The sequence below is a fragment of the Choristoneura fumiferana genome, chromosome 2 (assembly GCF_025370935.1).
Source record: "Choristoneura fumiferana chromosome 2, NRCan_CFum_1, whole genome shotgun sequence".
NCBI classification, from domain to species: Eukaryota; Metazoa; Arthropoda; class Insecta; order Lepidoptera; family Tortricidae; genus Choristoneura; species Choristoneura fumiferana.
In genome coordinates this window covers 10,935,835-10,957,866 of record NC_133473.1, presented here as the reverse complement: position 1 = coordinate 10,957,866, position 22,032 = coordinate 10,935,835, and the positions used below count along the sequence as shown (strand labels likewise).

The 22,032-nt window shown below is 37.5% G+C and overlaps 2 protein-coding genes across 3 annotated transcripts; both read right to left on the bottom strand.

The window, feature by feature from the left end:
* LOC141443250 (alpha-tocopherol transfer protein-like) lies at window positions 1-5,105 on the bottom strand. Of its 2 annotated transcripts, none has more exons than XM_074108467.1 (6): window positions 4,811-5,105; window positions 4,136-4,286; window positions 3,946-4,050; window positions 3,504-3,618; window positions 459-669; window positions 1-266 (listed from the first exon to the last, which is right to left on the bottom strand). In XM_074108467.1, exons 1-6 carry the CDS (start codon window positions 4,938-4,940, stop codon window positions 112-114), a joined length of 867 nt encoding a protein of 288 aa, XP_073964568.1. In that variant the 5' UTR covers window positions 4,941-5,105; the 3' UTR covers window positions 1-111. The 2 variants fall into 2 exon arrangements, with proteins under 2 accessions (XP_073964568.1, XP_073964562.1); XM_074108461.1 differs by having other exon boundaries at window positions 3,471-3,618; window positions 4,811-5,098.
* Window positions 5,106-10,769: 5,664 nt separating this feature from the next.
* On the bottom strand, window positions 10,770-19,440 carry LOC141443242 (uncharacterized). Its single transcript, XM_074108454.1, has 5 exons — window positions 19,301-19,440; window positions 13,058-13,286; window positions 12,578-12,742; window positions 12,070-12,183; window positions 10,770-11,280 (listed from the first exon to the last, which is right to left on the bottom strand). The coding sequence occupies exons 1-5, from the start codon at window positions 19,422-19,424 to the stop codon at window positions 11,157-11,159; spliced, it is 756 nt and encodes a 251-aa protein (XP_073964555.1). The 5' UTR covers window positions 19,425-19,440; the 3' UTR covers window positions 10,770-11,156.
* Between the last annotated feature and the right edge of the window lie 2,592 nt (window positions 19,441-22,032).

The following is a 22,032-nucleotide window of genomic DNA, read 5'->3' as shown; positions in this document are numbered from 1 at the left end:
TAAACTTAGACGTTAAGTTTGACATGAGCGAAAACATTTATTGTTCTAATAAAAGCGTAGGTACTTTAACATTATTTTAAACACGACATCAATTCAACGACATCTTAAACGCTAATCGATTTCTAAACTCCTGAAAGTTTCTTCCATGCCGCTAAAGATATTGCCCATTGACACCGATTTGTCGAGTCGTTTGGTTTCGTCCACTCTCTTCTTAGATTCCTCTTCGAAATATTTTGTATTCTCTTTGAGTCTATTCCACATAATATCTGAAAAAAAACCGTGAATGGGGTATATCATGTTCATGTATTTTTAACAACACTAAGAGCTTTCATTACTCGTTGAGTCGTTGATAAATTTAATGTGACAGATAAAAGCGATTCCATTTCTGTTTACCCATTCGGACAAAAAAAAACAACATTCATTTGTTTAACACAATTACAATTATCTTAACTTGATACCTCTTTCACCTTCGGAACTTATTTCAGCCACCTCCTTGAAAAATTCGGTCGTATCAATGTACTCATCCAGAGTATTAGAGCCGACAGTGTGAACTTTAAGTTTGTGCAACAAATCCTCCTTCATAAATGGTTTGACCATAAATAGCAGACGGTCGATGAAACTCGGTGCATTAATAAAATGGAACTCTTTGAGTCGAACGAACATAGCCTCCTGAAACACAAAATAGGTATGAAAAAAAAACAGAACAGCTTACCTACACAGTAAATACAAAGGAATATAGGTAATTATTAATTATCTATTCCAAATGCAGTTCCTAATTGAACAAGATATTCAGAATTCCTATTGCACAAAATATTAACAAAAAATTATATGACTAAATCCTAGTGAAAAGAAAATAAGAGCCACTTGAGTTTCATCTGTAAAATGAAATTAATAGTTATTTGTGCAACAAGAGAGCAAAGTTGTTTTTTGTTGCGAGTGTTGATTTTGAATCCCGAGTAAGCGAAGGATTCTATAATTGAATCACGAGCGTCAGCGAGTGATTCTAGGTTAGAATCCTGAGAACAGCAAGGGATTCTTAATTATATACGAGATGCAAAAAAACTTTGCTCTCGTGTGACACATACAATTTTTCACCTCAGCAGCGAGAACATAATTTAAATGTAACATAAGAATAAAACTACATTATACCTACCTGTTTACAAACAAACACATTTTTTTAAATAGAATCCGATTATTAAGAAACAAACATCATAATCACATTTAAAACCATAACAAAGTGTCCAGTAGGTATACAATACAAATCTCATACTCAATACATGCATTGTAATTTGATCTTGTACTAATGTCACACTTTTTTAATACTGCAAAAGCGTCATGGGTCATTAAAAAGGTTGGACAATAACGTATAATTTATTATAAATGCTATTAACTTTATATATGAATTTTACTAAGATTTATATTACATAAACATTAAATAGATTTGTTAAAAATTCATACAATTTAACAAATATTTATTCCAACTGTAGAGGATATACGGAATTCTTTTTATAAAAAAAAAACAAGAGAAGCGGCTTTCGTGCAACGAGGTTGCATACTTTATTAAAAGATCGGTAAAATTTACATTTTGGAAATATTTCGTTGTCATGTAATTTATATTTATAATACCAAAAATTTAATTTAAGATTGTAATCAACACATTTGATCCTATCTCTCGCTTTTTTCGTGTTGAAGTGAAATGACAGATCAAAGTAAAGTTCAAATATTTGGAATTTAGTGAGTAGACCCAACACTGTACCCAGCATTTAAAAAAAAAATTAAAAAGTTACTTTGTCTCACGGAGTGAGCAAAATGCGATTTTGCTCACTGATTTCTCATAGCAAAACCTGCCTGTTTGAGGTGCTGAGGTGAAAAAATATTTTTGCATTTTTATCTGAATACATTAAATATTTGTTTTTTTTTATTCGACTGGATGGCAACGAGCAAGTAGGTCTCCTGACGGTAAGAGATCACCACCGCCCATAAACATCTGCAACACCAGGGGTATTGTAGATGCGTTGCCAACCTAGAGGCCTAAGATGGGATACCACAAGTGCCAGTAATTTCACCGGCTGTCTTAAGGGCAACACACACAGAAAGCGTGCGCGGGTCGGGTCGTGTCCGCCGCGGGAGCCGCGCGGTTCGTTGTATTCACACAGAGAGCGGGTCGGACCCGCGACGGGCCCGCGGCGGCTATCAATGTTGCCAGTTTAGTGACTTAGTCCCTAGAAGTGACGACTTTTGCTTAAATCTTAGCGACCGCAAAAAAGTTTTGACGACAGAAATGGTTTAGGTATCTGGCGACTTTTGGAGTACAAATTAAAACAGTTCTAGAACCAATAATAGATACGACATTTTTCTCAACTCGACACAGAATTATACAGTGCCGCGAGATATATGTGGAAAACGACAAACGCGCTTGCGCACCAAGGTCAAACTTTATTTACCTACTTACTTAATTAAATCCAATTTATGTAATGATGGGCGATGGATGAAATTTTTAAAAGTGGCTGTTTTTTTTTTATAGACAGGAATAAGCTTATACTAGTCAATGGAAAAAATAACAGATTTTTCTGTAGTACCTACCAATTAATTAAAAAAATAAAATAAATAAATTTTATTCTTGCCTAAATGAACTAGCTACTGCGCATGAATACGGTTTTTAGGGTTCCGTTTTTGCCATTTTTATAGTTACGCCATGTCTGTCTGTCTGTCTGTCCGTCCGCGGCTTTGCTCAGGGACTATCAATGCTTCAAAGCTGTAATTTAACATAGATATACTTATTATGAAAACTATCCCAACAAAATGGTACAATGAAAAATTAAAAAAAAAATTTTTTTGGGTACCTCCCATAGAAAAAAAAACCCTTACCTTAGTGTAGGGTCTTTTAAATTAAAAGCATTAGGGGGTTACTAAGACGATTTTTCGATTCAGTATTTTTTTTGCGAAATATTCAAATTTAAAGTAAACATTTTCATTAAAAACGAGTTTTAGAGGTTTTTAACTTAAGCTTTAGGGATAAATATTTTTGAGAGTTGGTAACACTGCGCTCGGCTCGTGCTGTTTGTGACGACGGGCGACGGCGCGGCCCGCGCACGACCCGCGCCCGCGCCCGCGTTCTGTGTGAAGGCGTCCATATACCGCCATGCAAATACGCCCGTCGCGGGCCCGCGCACGACCCGCGCCCGCTCTCTGTGTGTGTTGCCCTTTACTCTCCACGCCGAAACACAACAGCGCAAGCACTGCTGCTTCACGGCAGGATTAGCGAGCAAGATGGTGGTAGCAATCCGAGCGGACCTTGTACAAGGTCCTACCACCTGATTGGATAAAAAATGAGTATTGTGCAATTAAGTATTAATACATCATTTTTTAAGGAATTATATACTATTTATTAGTATTTTCGTTTTACCAATGATACTCCGTGGCTCCTATTTTCTTTTGGATAGTAAAGATTAATTTTATTTGTAAATTACCTGTAAAAAATAGAAAAATTGTTGTGCGACTACCAGATCAATTTTGTACAAGTGCCCCGGCGACACCCGGTCCATATTCACGATTACCACGACGCCCGGCGCTGTGCCCTCTTCTAGTTGCCACAGATCCACTATCATTACAAAAGCTCTAGAAGTGGAAAATAAAATAAAATAATAAGTAAAAAAAGGAAAAGTATAATTGAATAAAGTAAGGGTAAAATTGCATATTGAAAACTAGCTGATGCCCGTGACTCCATCCGCGTAGAATTCGTTTATCGCTTCCCGCGGGAACTATGCAATTTTCTACGATAAAAACTATTTTACGTCCTTCCCCGGGACTCCTATCTGTACACCGAATTTCATCTAAATCGGTTCAGCGGTTTAGACGTGATGGGGTAACAAACAAACAGACTTACAAACTTTCGGTAGGATGAGAGGCTAGGTAGGCGAGTAATCGTTCACAATTGGCACTTACCTCACTACGTCGCTGTAAACAAATTTGCTGGTGTCGGCGTCTAATAATTGGCAATAAATAGCTCGGTCTTCTTTTATAGACTTGGTTTTCAACGGGGTTATTAGCCTACGATTGACAAAAATGATTAAATAATTGTATATAAGTTTCAATAACCATTGAAATTTCGTGACAATTGCTATTTATTACTAACCAAGTTCGCAAAGCATTTTCTACTGCTGTATTAACTTTTCTGTCTTGGTAAAATGAGAATAACGTTCTCAATGTAAAATTGCAATCAATAACCTTTTTCGTGTTGTTCATATTTCGTTCACAGCTATGATATGCTAAGATTATATCCAGATCTAGAAAAATATAGATGAATAGTTTAGAAATTCTGTTGACCGTAATAATAATTAACGCATTCACTACCTACTTGTCTTTTTCAAACTTCCGCCAGGTATGAATTTCACTCAGTGTTTAAAACGCATACAAGCAACCGCATATAGGTTTTCATAGTGGTTCATAGCACCAACCCATTACAACAAACAACGTTATAATGAACTGACCTTTGCGGTCAGGGCACTGACGCGCAAAAGGTTCTCTATGATATGAACTTATAGGAAGCGAACTTTTGGTGCGGATTAGATAAAAATGACGTCGATTAGATATCAAAAGATAATTCAAATACTTATTACTTCCTAGTAAGTACTGTATTTAAGTCATTGTCAAGAGTAGATACTAAAAGTTCGCTTTCTGCTTATATGCGTGCCAGTCCAGACACAGAGAGAAACTGAGCAAAACGCTTATTTACGTTCAAGACTGAATGCTATAACAGTTTAGGGCTGATATGTTGCTTAGAGCACTTAAATATCTTATTTCTACTAACCAGTGATATATTCATGGGGTAAATGCGGCTGGCTCCTAATCCATTCCCTCAACTTTGTGATGTCTTCAAATGCTATCTCGGGATGCTTTTCAAGCTCTTTAAGCACTGACATTTCAATAACAACGGGCATCTTTACTAGTAACTGCTTCTTCGATTGACAAGAACAACTGGTTCACTAGACCGAATACACCCGTAATTGGTTGGAGACATGCGAGTCTCTGAGAGTCCCAGACGGCTCTGGCTATGACACGGCCACACGGTGAATACCTAGTATTGTTGGAGCAAGGTCAAGCAAGCTACTATTTGTTGAGGCCAGACGCAGCATTGTTCCAGTCTTGGACTTTTTATTTTCGTTGTACTCAAGCGCCAGTCTCGTCTCGCACGCAGGGATTTTTTACTGAATGTTTTAAAGTAACCGTTCTAAGGTGACTCGTATAATTCGATCCCGGAAAGTAAAGGGTACGCTTCGATAGAATCTGACCAGAGCAAAAGTATGCAGAATTGACCACCCAAAGTATTTTAAATACTCGTCACATTGTTGCATTACGGCAGAGACGTGGATTTCAATTTATTGATAATGTGGTTGGTCCGAATTTTACCACTTTTTGATGAAAGCACCCCCTTTAGACATTTAATTCTTATTATTTTTTAGCCAAATATTTTGTAGAACATGAGAAAACTCACAGATAACAAAACTATTTATCAAACACTAGACTTTACGCAGATCGCTCCCGTGAACCATTACGTGGCAGTCCAATTGAAATTCCGAGGTTTCACTAAATTCCAATGAAAATTTATATTATCGTCATCATTTACCCTGTCTAACAATACCCGTAAAAAATCGGTCAAGTGCGAGTACGAGCGACTCGCGCATGAAGGGTTCCGCAACTCCGTACAATGTTTTAAAAACAAAATATAGTTCAGTAAACTAGTGTGAATAAATTTTAAACTGTATTATAAACCTTGTAAATAGAGTTAAATACTTAGTATGACTTTTTTAGTGTAAAAAACAATAGGTAAACATAGTGATTATATGGTGTGGATTTGGCGAGCGCTGTATCAAAGTTGGCTTCATTGAGGTTTGTGGTTCATAAATTGCTTTATTAATTTTACACAAAAACGAGTAAACCACACAATCAGACAGTCACTATATTATATTATCGAAGCTTTTATAAAACATCATTAAAATCGCAAACTTAAAAGGTAAATATTCAACCGAAATAGCTAGTCGTTGCTAGGCGACTCGGTCGCCTTAGCAACGGCTAATAACGTCTAGCAACCAAAAAACGCTGAAAAAAACACGTTTCTTGTATGACGACCCCCTTTAATCAATTTTTAGTATTTGTTGTATATATATAGCGTATATAGCGGCCACAGTAATACATAATTTGTGAAAATTTCAAGTGTCTAACTTTTACGGCTTATGAGATAGAGCCCTGTGACAGACGGACAGACAGACAGACATACAGACAGACATACAGACAGACAGCGGAGTCTCAGTAATAGGGTCCCGTTGGCACCCTTTGGGTACGGAACCCTAAAAATAAGTTTCTAGACTTAGCGATCAACATGTTAGGATTTTACATAGATCCCGTGGGCATATCGAAACAAAAACAGACGTCAGCTATATATACCAAATGTCATCCAAACCTGCTCAGCAATTTTAGCCTGAAGAAGTAACAAACATGCACACGCACGCACGCACAAACTTTCGTATTTATATTATTAGTAGGATTAGCTAAAGAAAACAAATGGTGTTCCCATACCGACGATTCCGTTTTTTAATCTTTGACGGAATTGTATAACTTTTTGGTGAGCCATGCACGTATTTGGCCCGAGGCGTGAGCTGCGGCCATGGCCAGTGAACAGGATACACACGTCGATAGCACACACCGCTGCGCGGCCGAAACGTGCGGTCACAGCTGCCCAGTACTGCGTGCACTCAAAAACGTTCACAGCTATGAACCTAGGTACTTCTATAACTTGAATGAAACAAATCAAAAAGTTATTACTTACTGTATCTGAAGATATAGTTTGTGCCATTCACGATGACGCGTGCCGTGGTTCATATTACAATGTCATGTCTAATTTTGACAAAATCACGCGTCTTCGTGGATAGCACTAGGTATAAATGCATTGCATAGCTATCTATATTAATTTTGTTCTTGATTTTCTGAGTCCCGAGCTTTTTACGATCGCCAAATCTGACGCTTGTGAAAGTTGAGAATCATTTGAAAAGACGCATCATAGAGCGATAGCCATGAACCACTTGTTTGATACAGGCTCAAAAAAGATGCGGGTCATACCGAACGTTATTCGTACAGTACAGTCACCATCACCATATCTGACACAAGAAAGCGTCCATAAATACTCACTCTATTTCTAGGGCCGTGGAATAGTACGTGTCAAATATTTTTGCACTCTTCGCGGTGCAGATACTAATGCAGGGACTGTACACAATCGATGTCCAAATATTCAGCAATAATAATAACGTCATGATAACCAGATAGCAAAGCGCTTGGCGGGCGGTGAGCTTCAAATAAAGTTACCCGTTCAAGTTTCCAGAACATCAACGTACGCCGGGTGAGTGAGCCTCACGGTCCGCCAGGCGCCTTCAAAGAGCCCTCGGCCCATCATAACATATCACAAATAATATTATACATATATCAACATACCTATGAACTTTTAATAATATTACGTAAAACGGATAACCTTCGTAAGTCATTAGCCGCGACAGGCAAAAATGTTGCCTTAGAGAGAAAATTGCTAGATATTGGTATACCTACTAATCAACAGAAAATAAGGCTTAATAAACTCATATGGCCCATGAGTTTTATTCGTAAAACTAAATAAAGATACGCTTTAATTTTTGTGTTATTTAATATGTCGTATGTATTTAATAAAACCATTTTCAATAGAGTAGTTTTTTCGTTTTACCAATGAAACACCGCAGCCCCTATTTTATTTTGGGTAGAGTAGGTATACTTGTTACGTTTAGTTTTCACTTAGCATGTTGTTAATTATTAATTCACGCTTTCTTTTGCAAAATGTACTTGCATTGTCATCCAAACTAACGTAACGACTAACGAATAACACATAGGCTGCTTTTTATCCGGGAATTCCCACGGGGATTTCAAAGCTTCAATCATGAAAGTGAGTGCAGATTTTTTATAATTTTTTGTGAATTCCCATGCGTATTTTGGTGATATCCCGAAAATTCAATAAAATTGCTAGACCTAATGATTTATGGTGTGCGAAGCCGCTGGTAAGAGCTAGTGACTTATAATGAAAAAAACAGATTTATTTTCAGATTTATGATATTATTTTCAAGAGAAGACAGCCCCTATCATAGTCAGAAAAGATAAGAAACGCGATAGAAAGAGAGGCAACTTGTAAGTTAATATGACTGAAAGCAAAGCGCTATGGGACCGGAATTGCACTTTAAATGTTATATCGTAGCAAGAGTCCCTAATTATTTAAATGTATTTGGAGAGTGACTCGTCTGTACTTGTACAGTCTAGTTCATACGTCTGAGCAAAAATTCAATCAAACATACCTGAACAGGCTTTTACGCCGTTAACACTAGACTAGAGTCGTGTTCACATATTTTTGATTAAATTTTGCTCTAAACTAAATAGAACTCGACTGTACTATCAAGTATTCTGTGGTAAGACAAACGATTTTAGATACAAACATACGACGTAAGTTTCCATTAAGTATGTATGTAGTATGTACCTAAAATTGTACAGAAACCTCAGCTTTTTGTAATTTCTGCAGCACTAGGTGGGCCATTTTTTATTTTTTGTCGATATATTTTTTTCTCAGATTTCAATGCAATTTGGTGGATTGGTAAAGTTGCTTATTCTGACTATGGTAAGGCCAATTTCACAATATGTCCTACAAATTGTTCCATTGAGTTACACAAAATTGTATGGAAATTTCGTAACTAAACTGAAAATTTAGTATAAAATGAGGAACTCAAAATGAAAGAAAAAAACGACAACAAAATAAAAAATGGCCCAGGTATTGAAAATAGAGATTTTCTATGATCGCATATTGGTCAAACAGGATTAATATGCATTTAGGTCAGCTGCATTTGTAACACTTTATAACGATAAGTAAGTAAGGAAATAATGATAAATGCCTCAAACGCACGATAAGCCTCGCAAGTTACACACCCCCTAGGTACACCCCTATATCGTGTTGTTTCTTATCTTAATCATATCAATATTTTACTTCTTTAACCTTTAAAAGTTTAATTCTGTAGTGAGGCACATACAGAATACATTTTTAAATAACACGAAAATAACTTGTTATAAAAATATATATGAAATAAAAACAAACGATCGATCCCACTGTAATTAAATCACTAATCCCCTTTGGGATAATTACTCTGTCGCTGCTTGATCGTTTTAAGCCTTGTCAAATTTAACTTGATGCAGAGGGTTCATTTTTAAAGTGCAAAATATTGTTAGTTATAATATTGCTCGCATTCGTTAACTCGATAAAAGATCAAATAAAAATTTAAACTTAATTCTGATCTAAACCGTCTATTATTTTATAATGGGATTGCAAGTGACGACATATTACTGCTTTTGATTTTTATATACATATATTTAATTTCAAGGTAGGTATGTTAAATAGCTCAGCTTATAAATATTAACTGACTTAAATTGCAACCATATTTATGTATATATTTATACCGTATATCATAATTAAACAGATTGCAAATAAATATCATGGGACACTTGAAACCAATTGACCTAGTCCCAAACTAAGCAAAGCTTGTACTATGGATACTAGGCAACGGATAAACATACTTATTACAAGCTTTTTATTTAGTTTCACCGTTGTCGGTCTGTAATCAAATCTTGTAAGTTAAATTTGACCAACTTCCAGTATAGACAGTTTGACTTGAAATTTGGTATACTTATGTAAATCGCGTGACAATATAATAATCTAGTAGTGACATCCTGGTAGTTCGGCCAGGATCGTCCTTGCAGGACGGAACTCTTCAACGGTTAATAGCATCGACTTGAAATTTGGTATGCAAATGTAGTTTGAGTGACAATGCAAGTACAGTCAGCAAAAAAAGCTTGTATTAAAAATGTCATTTTTATGGTTAGCTTAGTTTTATAGATAAATACATATTTAAATACATATTAAACATATTATACATACAAATATCAGCCTCGGCCGGGGATCGAACCCGGGACCTCAAGCTTCGCAGTCAGGTTCTCTAACCACTTGGCCATCCGGTCGTCAAATTTGCAAAGGATAAATACTCATAGGTACAGTCGAATGTATAAATATGAACTTATCCAACCCTTCCAAAATATGTGCCGTGGTAGCATATTATTAAGAAGTTCAAATAAAAACATATTTTTGTACTTCTGTACATTGTTTAAATCTTTAGAAAACAGTTACTTAGAAAAAAAGAGTAATATAGCAGCATATATAGTAATTTTCAGACGCCGACTTGTCTTCAGACAGCAGGTTGGATGAAGCATACATTGAAACCGCAATTATCCTGTCACCCGCCAATCGAAGTCCTCGATTCTTATGAACTAAAATTTCTATAACTTACCTACCTATCACCTGGTAAGGCAGTGATTTGGAATACATTAAATTATATGGCACAACGGAAATCGATATCAATTTACTAGGAGCAATTTCAGAAATATATTTACCAGTCAGTTTCTACGACTATGAAGTTAATGGGTCTAAGCCGGGGAAGATAGGTACAGACTTTCTTAAAACATAATTCAAAATATTTTTAAGAGAAATTACGGAAAATTCAAATACATTAAATAGTTTTCCAGTTAAGCGACAAAGTTCAAATTACACACAAGTTTACATCAGACTAGATCAGATACCTACTTTAGATTTGAGTAGTAAAGTTCACTTTTCCCACTCCAAACCCGCAAGAAATTGTGTTTTTTAAATAAAACATCAAGGCAATCATTAAAGATCTTAGTTAAATATTAGTAAAGGAAAACAGATTAAACTAAATAACAATTATTAGCAAACTTGTAAAATAAAATGTACCTAATGAGCTCATAATCAAAGCAGAAAAAGTTCAGTAGAAAGATGTGTCTGATGAAGAACAGTTGTCATAAAAATTAACCTTTCTAACTGCGGTAGAGCACCTCACAGCATTTATCGTTGAACAGCATTTAAATACAAGGTTCAGTGTACTGTTCGCCAAAGAAATATTGTTCAAATGTTTGCTCACTCACACCGTTTAAAATTATGATCTTCGGTACTGCGACAGTTACCATTTTAGGCACATTTAAGCCATCACGACTTCGCTCTTGACTTACCTTCTGTAACCTTTGATATTGTACTAGTGACCTGCAGACTGTGGATGCATTAACCGCTTTAGGCGATTCTGCCAGCGACGACGTTGGGTCTCGCTGCACGGCCGTGGGATTTCTGGCTCGCTCGGGAACGAAGGGGGAAAGTGGTCCCTGTGAGAAATATTACTATGGTCATAGATTTGATTACGTAGTCCGTATTGCATTGGGCCGTATGCAGCGGTTCGCTTCTAGTAACTGGTAGGAATAGAATCACTAATAGAATAATAGATAATTCCGTATAGATACAAACTAGGGCTCTTCAAGACTAGAGTAGGTATTCTCATCTGCACTTTTCATTAGGTGAGATTTTTTTCATAGGCTTACGTTTGGCCTCAATCTCGCTGGATGGAAGGTGAAGATGAGGCCTAAGATGGTACACGTTGCCTAGAAGGTGTCTGTTCACTTTTACCTTAAAGATGTCCAGATTATAGCGTTCCGGAAAAGGGTCAATCAATGATAGAGTCAGTATCGTGTAAAAAAACAGAAAACTCGTCTCTACCGTGACTGAAATGCGATTGACATGATGATTTTAAACTAATAAAAGTTTGGTATCACGAACTCCTCGTATAACAAGAATTCGTCAGAATCTAGATGGACAGGCCAAGATATAGGTAACAACATTTGCGAGTAAGTACATACAAAGTATGCATTTGTTTCCAACATACTTATACTAAAATGTATAGAAAGCATTTGGTGAACTATTTTTTGTTAATAGGGAAATTTAAGATATATTAGGGGCTGTTTCACCATCCATTGATTAGTGTTAACTGACGGTTAAATGTGATGCCGTCTCTATTTGTTTTGTTCAAATAGACGGAGACGGCATCACATTTAACCGTCAGTTAACACTTATCAATGGATGGTCAAACAGCCCCTTAATCTGAAAGTCTGATTACTTACTCATGTGGAGTCCTAGCTGGTAAGGTGATGTCGGGATATAATTTTTGAGCGGCCGCTGACCGATTCTTCATGGAACCAACGCTGCTTCTAGTGCTGTATCCACTTGCAGAAGACCTGTTAAACGGCGATAATTAACGATTAAACCAGTTAACAAGCTAGGTAAAACAGTGCGCGGCACCCCCGCCCGCACCTTATGATAGCTACGCTATGCAACAAATATGTCTTCATGCAGCTCCTCCGCCTCCACACTGTAAGAACACACAATTCACACAAACCTAACTATCACCACCACCACACTACACCGACGCGTTTCGAACTCAACCAGAGTTCATATTCAGAGCAACACAACCGTTCACCATGCTACCAGATTTATCAGGATTCAAAAAAGTCAAAGTCAAAATATTTTTATTCAATTTAGGCTATAACAAGCACTTATGAATGTCAAAAATAATCGAAAACCAGTTCGGAAAAACCTCTTGTGATTGTGACAAGATACCAATAAACTTACATAGAAGGTTTTGATTTTCCGTCACCAGCAGTAGGAACAGGTCTCAACATGGTGTCGAACGCTGTGCGAGGCTTGCCGATTATTCCGAGTGGTATACCCAGCTCGTTTAGCTTCTCTTCAGGGCCGGCTACCGCATTGTACATATATTGGATACGAGGCGTAGTCCTGAGAAGGAAATCAGGCAATTTAAGGCCACAGAAAAAAATAAAGACTTGAGTTCCAAAAAAAATCAGTTCAAAAATTCAGATTCAGTGCACGTTATTGTAACCAACCTATTTGACCACATCTCAAACTAAGCAAAGCTTGTACTATGAGTATTACGCAACGATACGTATATAGAGGTAAATAACATACTAAATATATTTTAAGCACCAGAGACTCGAGAGCAAGCAAACATTTGTATTTTTCGTACGAATATCAGCCCTAACCGGGGATTTAAACCGGAACCCTTGGCTGTCTGGCTATCGAATTTGTAAATACCTTTGCACTTTGATGACTCCGAGGCCCATCATACGGTAATCGATGTCTCTGTCACAGAAGACCTCGTTCATCAGAGGTGATCGCGTGTTTAGCTTCTTGTCGTGTCGCACACATGATCCCAACAGGACAGCTCTTTCTTCTTTAGACATTTTTGCTATGTAATTGGTATGTAACGTGTGTTCCACCGCATTAAAGATCTCTGACTTAAATAGCCGGTTGACTTCCAATTCTGTCAATAGAATTGAGGTGTGACTTCTTTAGTATTTATTGACACTTCAAAGTTTGCGTGATCTTTTTATCTTAGCAGTTCACGTTATAATCAATCCGACAGTTTACCATTATAGCGTGTTTTATGTGTTTTAGGGTTCCGTACCCAAAGGGTAAAAACGGGACTCTATTACTAAGACTGCGCTGTCTGTCCGTCCGTGTATCACCAGGCTGTATCTCATGAACCGTGATAGTTAGACAGTTGAAATTTTCACTATGAATAACTGTGGCCGCTATAACAACAAATACTAAAAACAGAATAAAATAAATCTTTAAGGGGCTCCCATACAACAAACGTGATTTCTTTGCCGTTTTTGCTAATGTCTATAAAATGTTAAATAGATTAGTAAGGAGCCCTTCGTGCGCTAGTCCGACTCGCACTTGGCCGGTTTTTTTAAACTACTGTAGAGCTTGTCTATGCTATGATGACGCGTGCCTCACTCAACTAAATCAGTTCATTATGATTAGTAAGACAACAAATCTTACAATAACCCCCTGAGTCTAACGGAGATTTCGTTCCCCGTTAGACTCGGGCGGTTATTGTAAAAATTTGCTGTCTAATTATTGTATTTTTCGCCTACGATGAGTTCTGTGACACTTGAAAATTTTCCGAATTACGCATTTACGCATACTATGTTCGCAAAATATTTTTTAAAAATTATTTCTATTTTGAAGCAAAATAATCAAAAAAAAAGAAAACTGTACTTTTTTAAATATATAGCAATATCAGTGTTCATTAAATAAAATCCATCGAATACGATTGAAAAATATTTTTTTCTTTAAAGGGCAACACACACAGAGAGCGGCGCGGGTCGTGCGCGGCCCGCGACGGGCGTATTTGCATGGCGGTATATGGACGCCTTCACACAGAACGCGGGCGCGGCGCGGTCGTGCGCGGGCCCGCGCCCGTCGCCCGTCGTCACAAACAGCGCGCGGCCGAGCGCAGAGTTACCAACTCTCTAAAATATTTATCCCTAAAACTTAAGTTAAAAACCCCTAAAATTGCTATAATTCATTGAAATCCCCCTAAAACATGTTAGTATAGGTAGTGCCACAAGAATGAAGTGAATGATTACACACACAGCAACATGTCGTATAATGACATCAGGCAGGATTGTAGTTTGATATACTTACCATCCAGATTTTTTTTAATTTTCCACCCACCGGCTTACTTACATACACAAAAACTCTACTTTACGTCTATGGGAGGTAGGTACCCAAAAAAATGTTTTTTTTTTTTTTTTTAATTTTCATTGTACAAGTATCATTTTGTCGGGATAGTTTTCATTATATATCCGTGCAAAATTACAGCTTTCTAGCATTGATAGTCCCTGAGCAAAGCCGCGGACGGACAGACAGACAGACAGACATGGCGAAACTATACGGGTTCCGTTTTTGAACTATGGTCCAGACGATTAAATTTGCTTTTGTGATGGCAGCGACATGGATTTGATTTTTTTTCGTGTGAAGATTCTATTTTTCGAGCCCTTTCATTGATACCCATATGGAACAGACTGAAAAGAAATACACACTAGGCTAATTTCGATGAAAGCTATATTGGATAAAACATATATATGTTAATATAACCTAACTACTATACCACATTTTAGCATGCGTTGCTGCAGGTAATGCAAAATCTTATTAGGTTCAACAGGTTAATACGTATAAAAATATTTTTTTAAGAAGAAAGTAAAACCGACTCAAAAAAAATAACAAAAATGGAACCGACCGCAAAACCCTTGAAAGCTCGAAGTCGGTGACTCAGCACGAGCCAGCAGGTATGGAACAATAGTCGTCTACCTCACGATCCTGCTGGGTCATGCTGAGTCATCAAATTTGACTGGCTAGATCGGGTTACCCCAGGCCCAATAATTTTGTATTTTTATTTTTTTTATCAAGAAATAATGTGAAATAGAAGAAATACAAAATAAATATAAAAAGCAAAACTTCCCAACAATCCTTAAAAATACCCCATCCCAGTTATTTACCCCTAAATTTGAGGGGAAACCCCTAATTTGGCAGCCGTGCCGAGCGGCAAATGGCCGGTGTTTGTATCGCGCCGCCGCTTTGACACGCGCCGCCTCTGTCAAAGGATGCCGCGTGCGATTTATGGCTTTACCTTCGCACGCGCGTCCTTTGACAGATAGGGTTGCAACGATATATCGAATTTTTGATAGTATCGATAACTTTGACTCCACAGTATTGATATATTAGCATTGCCTATCTACAGTGTGTTACTGGGCTACCGGCACCCAGGCTTTTTTTTAAGGGAAGTTAAAGTAACGTATTTCTGTAACTTAACCATTACATAAATTTAAATAATAAAGTAAAATCCACACTGTTAACTTTCTAATAAAAATATAATTGTCAGCCATGTACAGCTAATTAAATTGACAAGTACTATATATAAGTAAATATTATAAATGCGAAAGTTTGTGTGCGTTGTGTGTGTGTGTGTGTGTGTGCGTGTGTGTGTGTGTTTGTTTGTTTGTTACTCCTTCACACTAAAACGGCATTTGAATGAAATTTGGTACGTAGATAGCTGGAATAACATAAAGGCTACTTTTTACAACCTTTTATTTAGTTTCACATGTCCCGTTGTCTGTCTGTCCGTCTGTAGTCAAATTCTGCAAGTATATTTTGACCACTTCCAGTAGTCAGATTGACTTGAAATTTGGAATACTTATGTAAATTGTGTAACAATACAATAATCTGTAGTGACAGGGCACTGCGGTCTGAAAGGTTGGATTACGTGAAAAAAAAATGTTGATAACTAATTAGATAAATATTATAATTAATTAATGACATATCGTGTAGGTACATTCAACGTAATAAATAAGTGATCACTTTTGTACCTTGGCACTTTAACGTCATGTTTGATAAGCCATACGAAATTGTGTAACGACTGAAAGCGACAAGGTACCTATACCTAAACAGTGATCACTTATTTATGACGTTGACTGTCGAACAACATACTAATATAAAAAAAAAATACTTACTTTTAATCCTATCCCACTAATATTATGAATGCGAAAGTTTGTAAGTCTGTTTCTTTATTACTTCATCAGCCATCATCATCACGTCAAAATCGCTGAACCGATTTAGATGAAATTCGGTATACAATGTATCCCGCAGAAACTATACAAATTTTCGGGATTAAACTATCCTATGTCCATCTCTGTGACTACAACTATATGTATACCAAATTTCATCTAAATCGGTTCAGTGGTTTAGACGTGATGAAGTAATAAACAAGAACCGGCCAAGAGCGTGTCGTTTTTTTTTATTTCAATTATTTATGCTGGCTCGTGCTGAGGCACCGACTTCGAGCTAGTAGGTACACCTAGGAAAATATTTTGAAGGGTTTTGTAGTCGGTTCCATTTATTGTTATTTTTTTTTTTTTTGGAGTCGGTTTTACTTTTTTGTTAACCACATATATCTCGCGGCACTGTATAATTGCCTGAAGCCATGAAGTAAGGGGCGAGTTCAGCAATCTCTGTTCTGGCCGAGGCTTGTATAGTGCTTTTCTCAAACAATGTGAGGAAATATTTCATCCATCTATCCATCCATCCATCCATCCATCGCATCGCTTTCGCATCGCATCGCTTCGCATCGCTTCGCATCGCTTCGCATCGCTTCGCATCGCTTCGCATCGCATCGCATCGCATCGTATCGCATCGCATCGCATTGCATCGCTTCGTCATCGCATTGCATCGCTTCGCATCGCTTGCATCGCTTCGCATCGCTTCGCATCGCTTCGCATCGCTTCGCATCGCTTCGCATCGCCTCGCATCGCTTTGCATCGCTCGCATCGCTTCGCATCGCATCGCATCGCTTCGCATCGCCTCGCATCGCTTCGCATCGCCTCGCATCGCTTCGCATCGCCTCGCATCGCTTCGCATCGCCTCGCATCGCTTCGCATCGCTTCGCATCGCATCGCTTCGCATCGCTTCGCATCGCTTCACATCGCTTCGCATCGCATCGCATCGCATCGCATCGCATCGCATCGCTTCGTATCGTATCGCATCGCATCGCTTCGCTTCGCTTCGCATCGCATCGCTTCGCTTCGCATCGCATCGCATCGCATCGCATCGCTTCGCATCGCTTGGCATCGCTTGGCATCGCTTGGCATCGCTTGGCATCGCTTGGCATAGCTTGGCATCGCTTGGCATCGCTTGGCATCGTTGGCATCGCTTGGCATCGCTTGGCATCGCGTGGCATCGCTTGGCATCGCTTGGCATCGCTTGGCAACGCTTGGCATCGCTTGGCATCGCTTCGCATCGCATCGCATCACTTCGCATCGTATCCCATCACTTCGCATGGCATCGCATCGCAGTATCGCAAATGCTTATAGAGTAGTGTGGTTGGCTGTTCGTAATTTTTCCTTTGTCAGTTTAATGTTAGTAAGTAAAATTAAAATTAGAGCAACGGACAATAATGGATTTTCATACATACTTCATGGCCTAGGCCAAGAAGTTATGTAGAGAGGTGGTAGGGAGCCATAAATGAGAATCTTCATGTCTCTTTCGTGACATTAACGCATACATTTCCGAGCATGTTTGAGAAAATAAAATTATTCTTATTCTTATTATTGGTTCTAGAACTGTTTTCATTTGTACTCCAAAAGTCGCCAGATAAACCATTTTTTTAATCAAAACTTTTTTTTGGTCGCTAAGATTTAAGCAAAAGCCGTCACTTCTAGGGATAAAGTCACTAAACTGGCAACATTGATAGCCGCCGCGGGCCCGTCGCGGGTCCGACCGCGCTCTGTGTGAATACAACGAGCCGCGCGGCTCCCGCGGCGGACACGACCCGACCCGCGCCCGCTCTCTGTGTGTGTTGCCCTTAAATGACGCAATGTGTGAAACGGAACAGAGTAGTGATGTAACACAACATTATCGGCAATTGCCGCGGTTCATTATTCAATAACAATGCACACTAAGATATTTTAAATTTTTACTTAAACAAAACTTGCAAGATTTTGTAAACGCGGCTATTTGGAACGCGCCGCAGCCATTTTGTGGCCAGTGCTTGTCAGTACGAATGCGTCAGCAGAGCTACTACGAAACTCGAAACTCGAATTCGTGTCGTGCGGTCCCTCTGACACTTATACTATTTAATACGAGAGCGAGTTGATGTCCGTTGCATTTTCTTAGCATTGTATTTTGTTATTGTTCATATTCTGTTATTGTTGACTTTGTTACTGTTTCTCGTTAAGTTTGTTGTTATTTTTTGTCAAAATGCCGAAACGGTCTAAAAACACTGTTTTGAACTCCCAGAGTCGAGAGTTTGTAATTCGTTTAGGATTATTTTGAGCGATAACGAGAAAACGGTGGCCCGTGGGTGGAAACTGGAAAATAATTTTTTTAAATATAATGCATCTCAAAAATTGGCACTGATAACTCTTAGAAAAATCGATAGTTCACTCGATAATTGGTACATCTAAAACTGTCAAACTCGAAACGTCACAGAACTCATCATAGGTGAAAAATATATATAGTCATAATGTACAGACTTGGTTGAGTGAGGCACGCATCATCTAGCTTAAACAAGCTCTAATTATTTATCCTATTACTGTACTTCTTTTTTTTAACATTAGTGTGTTTATACTCAAAAACACTTTTGAAAAATAAGTCCAAGCAAATATGAACAATTAGCAAGGATATGATATTTTACATTCTTTTGGTATCATAAGTACCTAATAGTTACTGTTTTATTTAAACGTTACGTAAAATAAATAGAAAGGCTCGTCAAGATTGTTTACCCTTATTCTAATGCTAAAAAAATGAGGTATAGTTTATAGGTACCTAGGTATAAATTTGTTTCTGTGTACAGTCAAGTGCAAAAATAAGTATCTATTCATAAATAAATACTAAATGTTACGAGTACCTACGGCCTTATTGCGTAGGAATAAGAGTCTGTGATACTTATTTTTTAAACTTTGAATAAGTTCATATTTTTACACTTGACTGTACCTATTTGATTGAAAGCTTTTCGCCCTAATGCTAGCCAGACAATCTGCACACACATCCGCAACATAGTTTCGAAAAGACGCGCATCCTTGTCCGACAGGGAACGCCTTTTTTTCGCGGGTCCCATGTGGTGATACTTTCTAGTGTCAGCACGCCTGTTCAAAGAATGATTACAATTAAACGATAGTGTAGGTACTTTAATTCTCTTAGCAATTACCTACTTGGTTACATTTCTACATACCAATGAGCATAGTACAGTACTCCTTAGCCACTAAAACACGCAAGTCGTTTAAATTGGTCCGAAATTCAGTTTCCAGTATGTCACAAAACGGAGTTCTCACTTTGGTTTCTTGTTCCAAAATACGATTTTGCCATTTCATCTGCAACCTAAAGAAACTGCTTGTAACTTAATCTAATTACTATTTATCACCTGAAAAATCATTATAAAACAAATTTTGCTTACTTGTAAGTAATACTGACAGCAGAAAATCAACGCCTTTATAAATCGCTCTGTCGTCGGAAGATGTAGCAGGTTTATCAGTGTGGGGCTGAGTATGCTTAGTGGAGCTGTGTATGGCAATATCCTTAGCATCCTGTATAAAATTAAAATCTATTTAATTAACATAACCACCCTCTGGACATCGTGATATTGTTGAGTACATTGTGCACTAAGGGGCGTAAGAAGGGGATTACTCGATTACGTTTGTAATCCCCTTACGGCCCGTGACGCCCACAATGATTTTCATCACATTGCGAGAAAAAAAACGCAAAAAATTAAATTATTTTGTGCTAAGAAAACAAACTGAATAAAATAATGGCTACCCGGCAATATAGGGTGCTACAACAAAATTTTAAAATCGAAGTTGGTATCGTACCGTCCTTCTCACTTTCGTAATAATATTCTGGGTTCGATTTCCAGCTCTGGTCTTATTTTGCTGGTTTTTCTGTGCATCTATATTTCAGTTTGTATTTTCGATATGGGTTTTACGGGATGACCGTAAAAGTAACAAAAATTTAATAAATTTAAAGCTAATGAGGCTGTCGTTTTTTGTCTCACTAGATGGCGCACTGTTGCGTGAGGTTTTTAAGTATGGCTTTCAAAGTCTGTTATTACGGGCGTGAAAACATAGTTTAGATTAAAATCATATTTAATACACCTTAAAACCGTACCATAAAATTATCGAGCATGCCACAGTGTTGCATAGTTCCCGTTTTTTCGGAAAATGGGAGGACAAAGGTTCCGAAGACAAAACTGTCTCAAAACACAGACATTCATTGCCCGGAACGCATATTTGCCATAATTAATTTCAGATATTGCAAAATATTCACAAAATTATTTCAATTATAAATAAACCCGCGTAGCTCACCCAAAAACTATGAGATTTGACATTTCGGAGACCTCACGCTCACGCTACACTAGCGCCTCTAGTGGCGAATTCATACGCGATAGCCCTCATTATTCCGACACGCTAAAAATATGAACTAAAATAATTGCAAAACAATTTGATATAAATTAAATATAAAAAAGAAGTTAAGAAGTAAAAAATTTATGGTGTAAAATTTGGTTATAGCTAAGTTTTAAAGATGTAAGTAAAACGTTGGCTGACCTGAAACCTCTTTAGTCTGAAATGACGTACTTACTTTTAAACTAAAGTAATAAACTCCCTTGAAAAGAAAACAATTGAGGCCATTGTCCTTTAGTATACAGGCATGAAATATTATTTAACATCATTGACGAGGAAGTGTGATGAAAAAGTAGGTACTGCACAGTAATAACATCCGCTTGCCCAGCTTTTATTTTTCTTTGATAACGCCTACGATATCTTAACTGAAACACGCAATTGTATATTATGTATTATGTGGTTCCCTTTATTATTCTTTAATATATTTTAAATCGCAATACCTGTTCTATTAAATCAACATCATCCCGAAATTCAATAGCCCCGGTCGGTGCTTTGGTCGGCATTTGAATAGTTTCGACTGCTACAGGTGGCAAGTCGCTGAAACAAAACATGCAAAAAACCTTATATAATACAATTAAGTACGATTGAGTAATTTGTCATCATAATTTGTATTTTGAGTTGACCTTCAAATTTGTTCAAAGTTTCAATACTTTTCTAGTCATAAGTAGAGCTAATTGGTAGCGCAACTGTATTATTCTGATGCTCCGACATTACGATGCGATGGCGCTGTACATGCTCAACGGTTACCATTACGTAGTATTGCAATTGCACTGCGTTACTCTAGAGGTACACATCAACGAAAATCTTTTATCCATATTTTCATAAATCTAAGAGTGAAGCAAAATAGTCTTTGATCATGATTACGACGTTCATTTCATTATGTGTGTAATTAAGGATAAGGTAACTGTCGTTTTTTCGTCAGTTTGACCGAAATGGGTGATGAATATGCCAAGGTATTTTTTTATAGGTGACCATGCCCTTGGTGACAATACTCATTTATATTGAGTAAAAAATGTTGAAGGGACGCACAATGAGTACTCATAATATGTTGTTGCAGAGCACACATTAGGAGCAGATGACTCCGAGTTATGGCATTAGTTATTATTAATTAGTATACAGAAATAGTACCGATACCAAAATACAAAGATCATTATTATCGATTATAATTAATAAATTAGGCACATTGATATGCCAATGATGAATAATGACTATATTGAGATATAGATAGAGATTCTTTTACAAATTTTATATATTATTAACCATCTAAAGTTT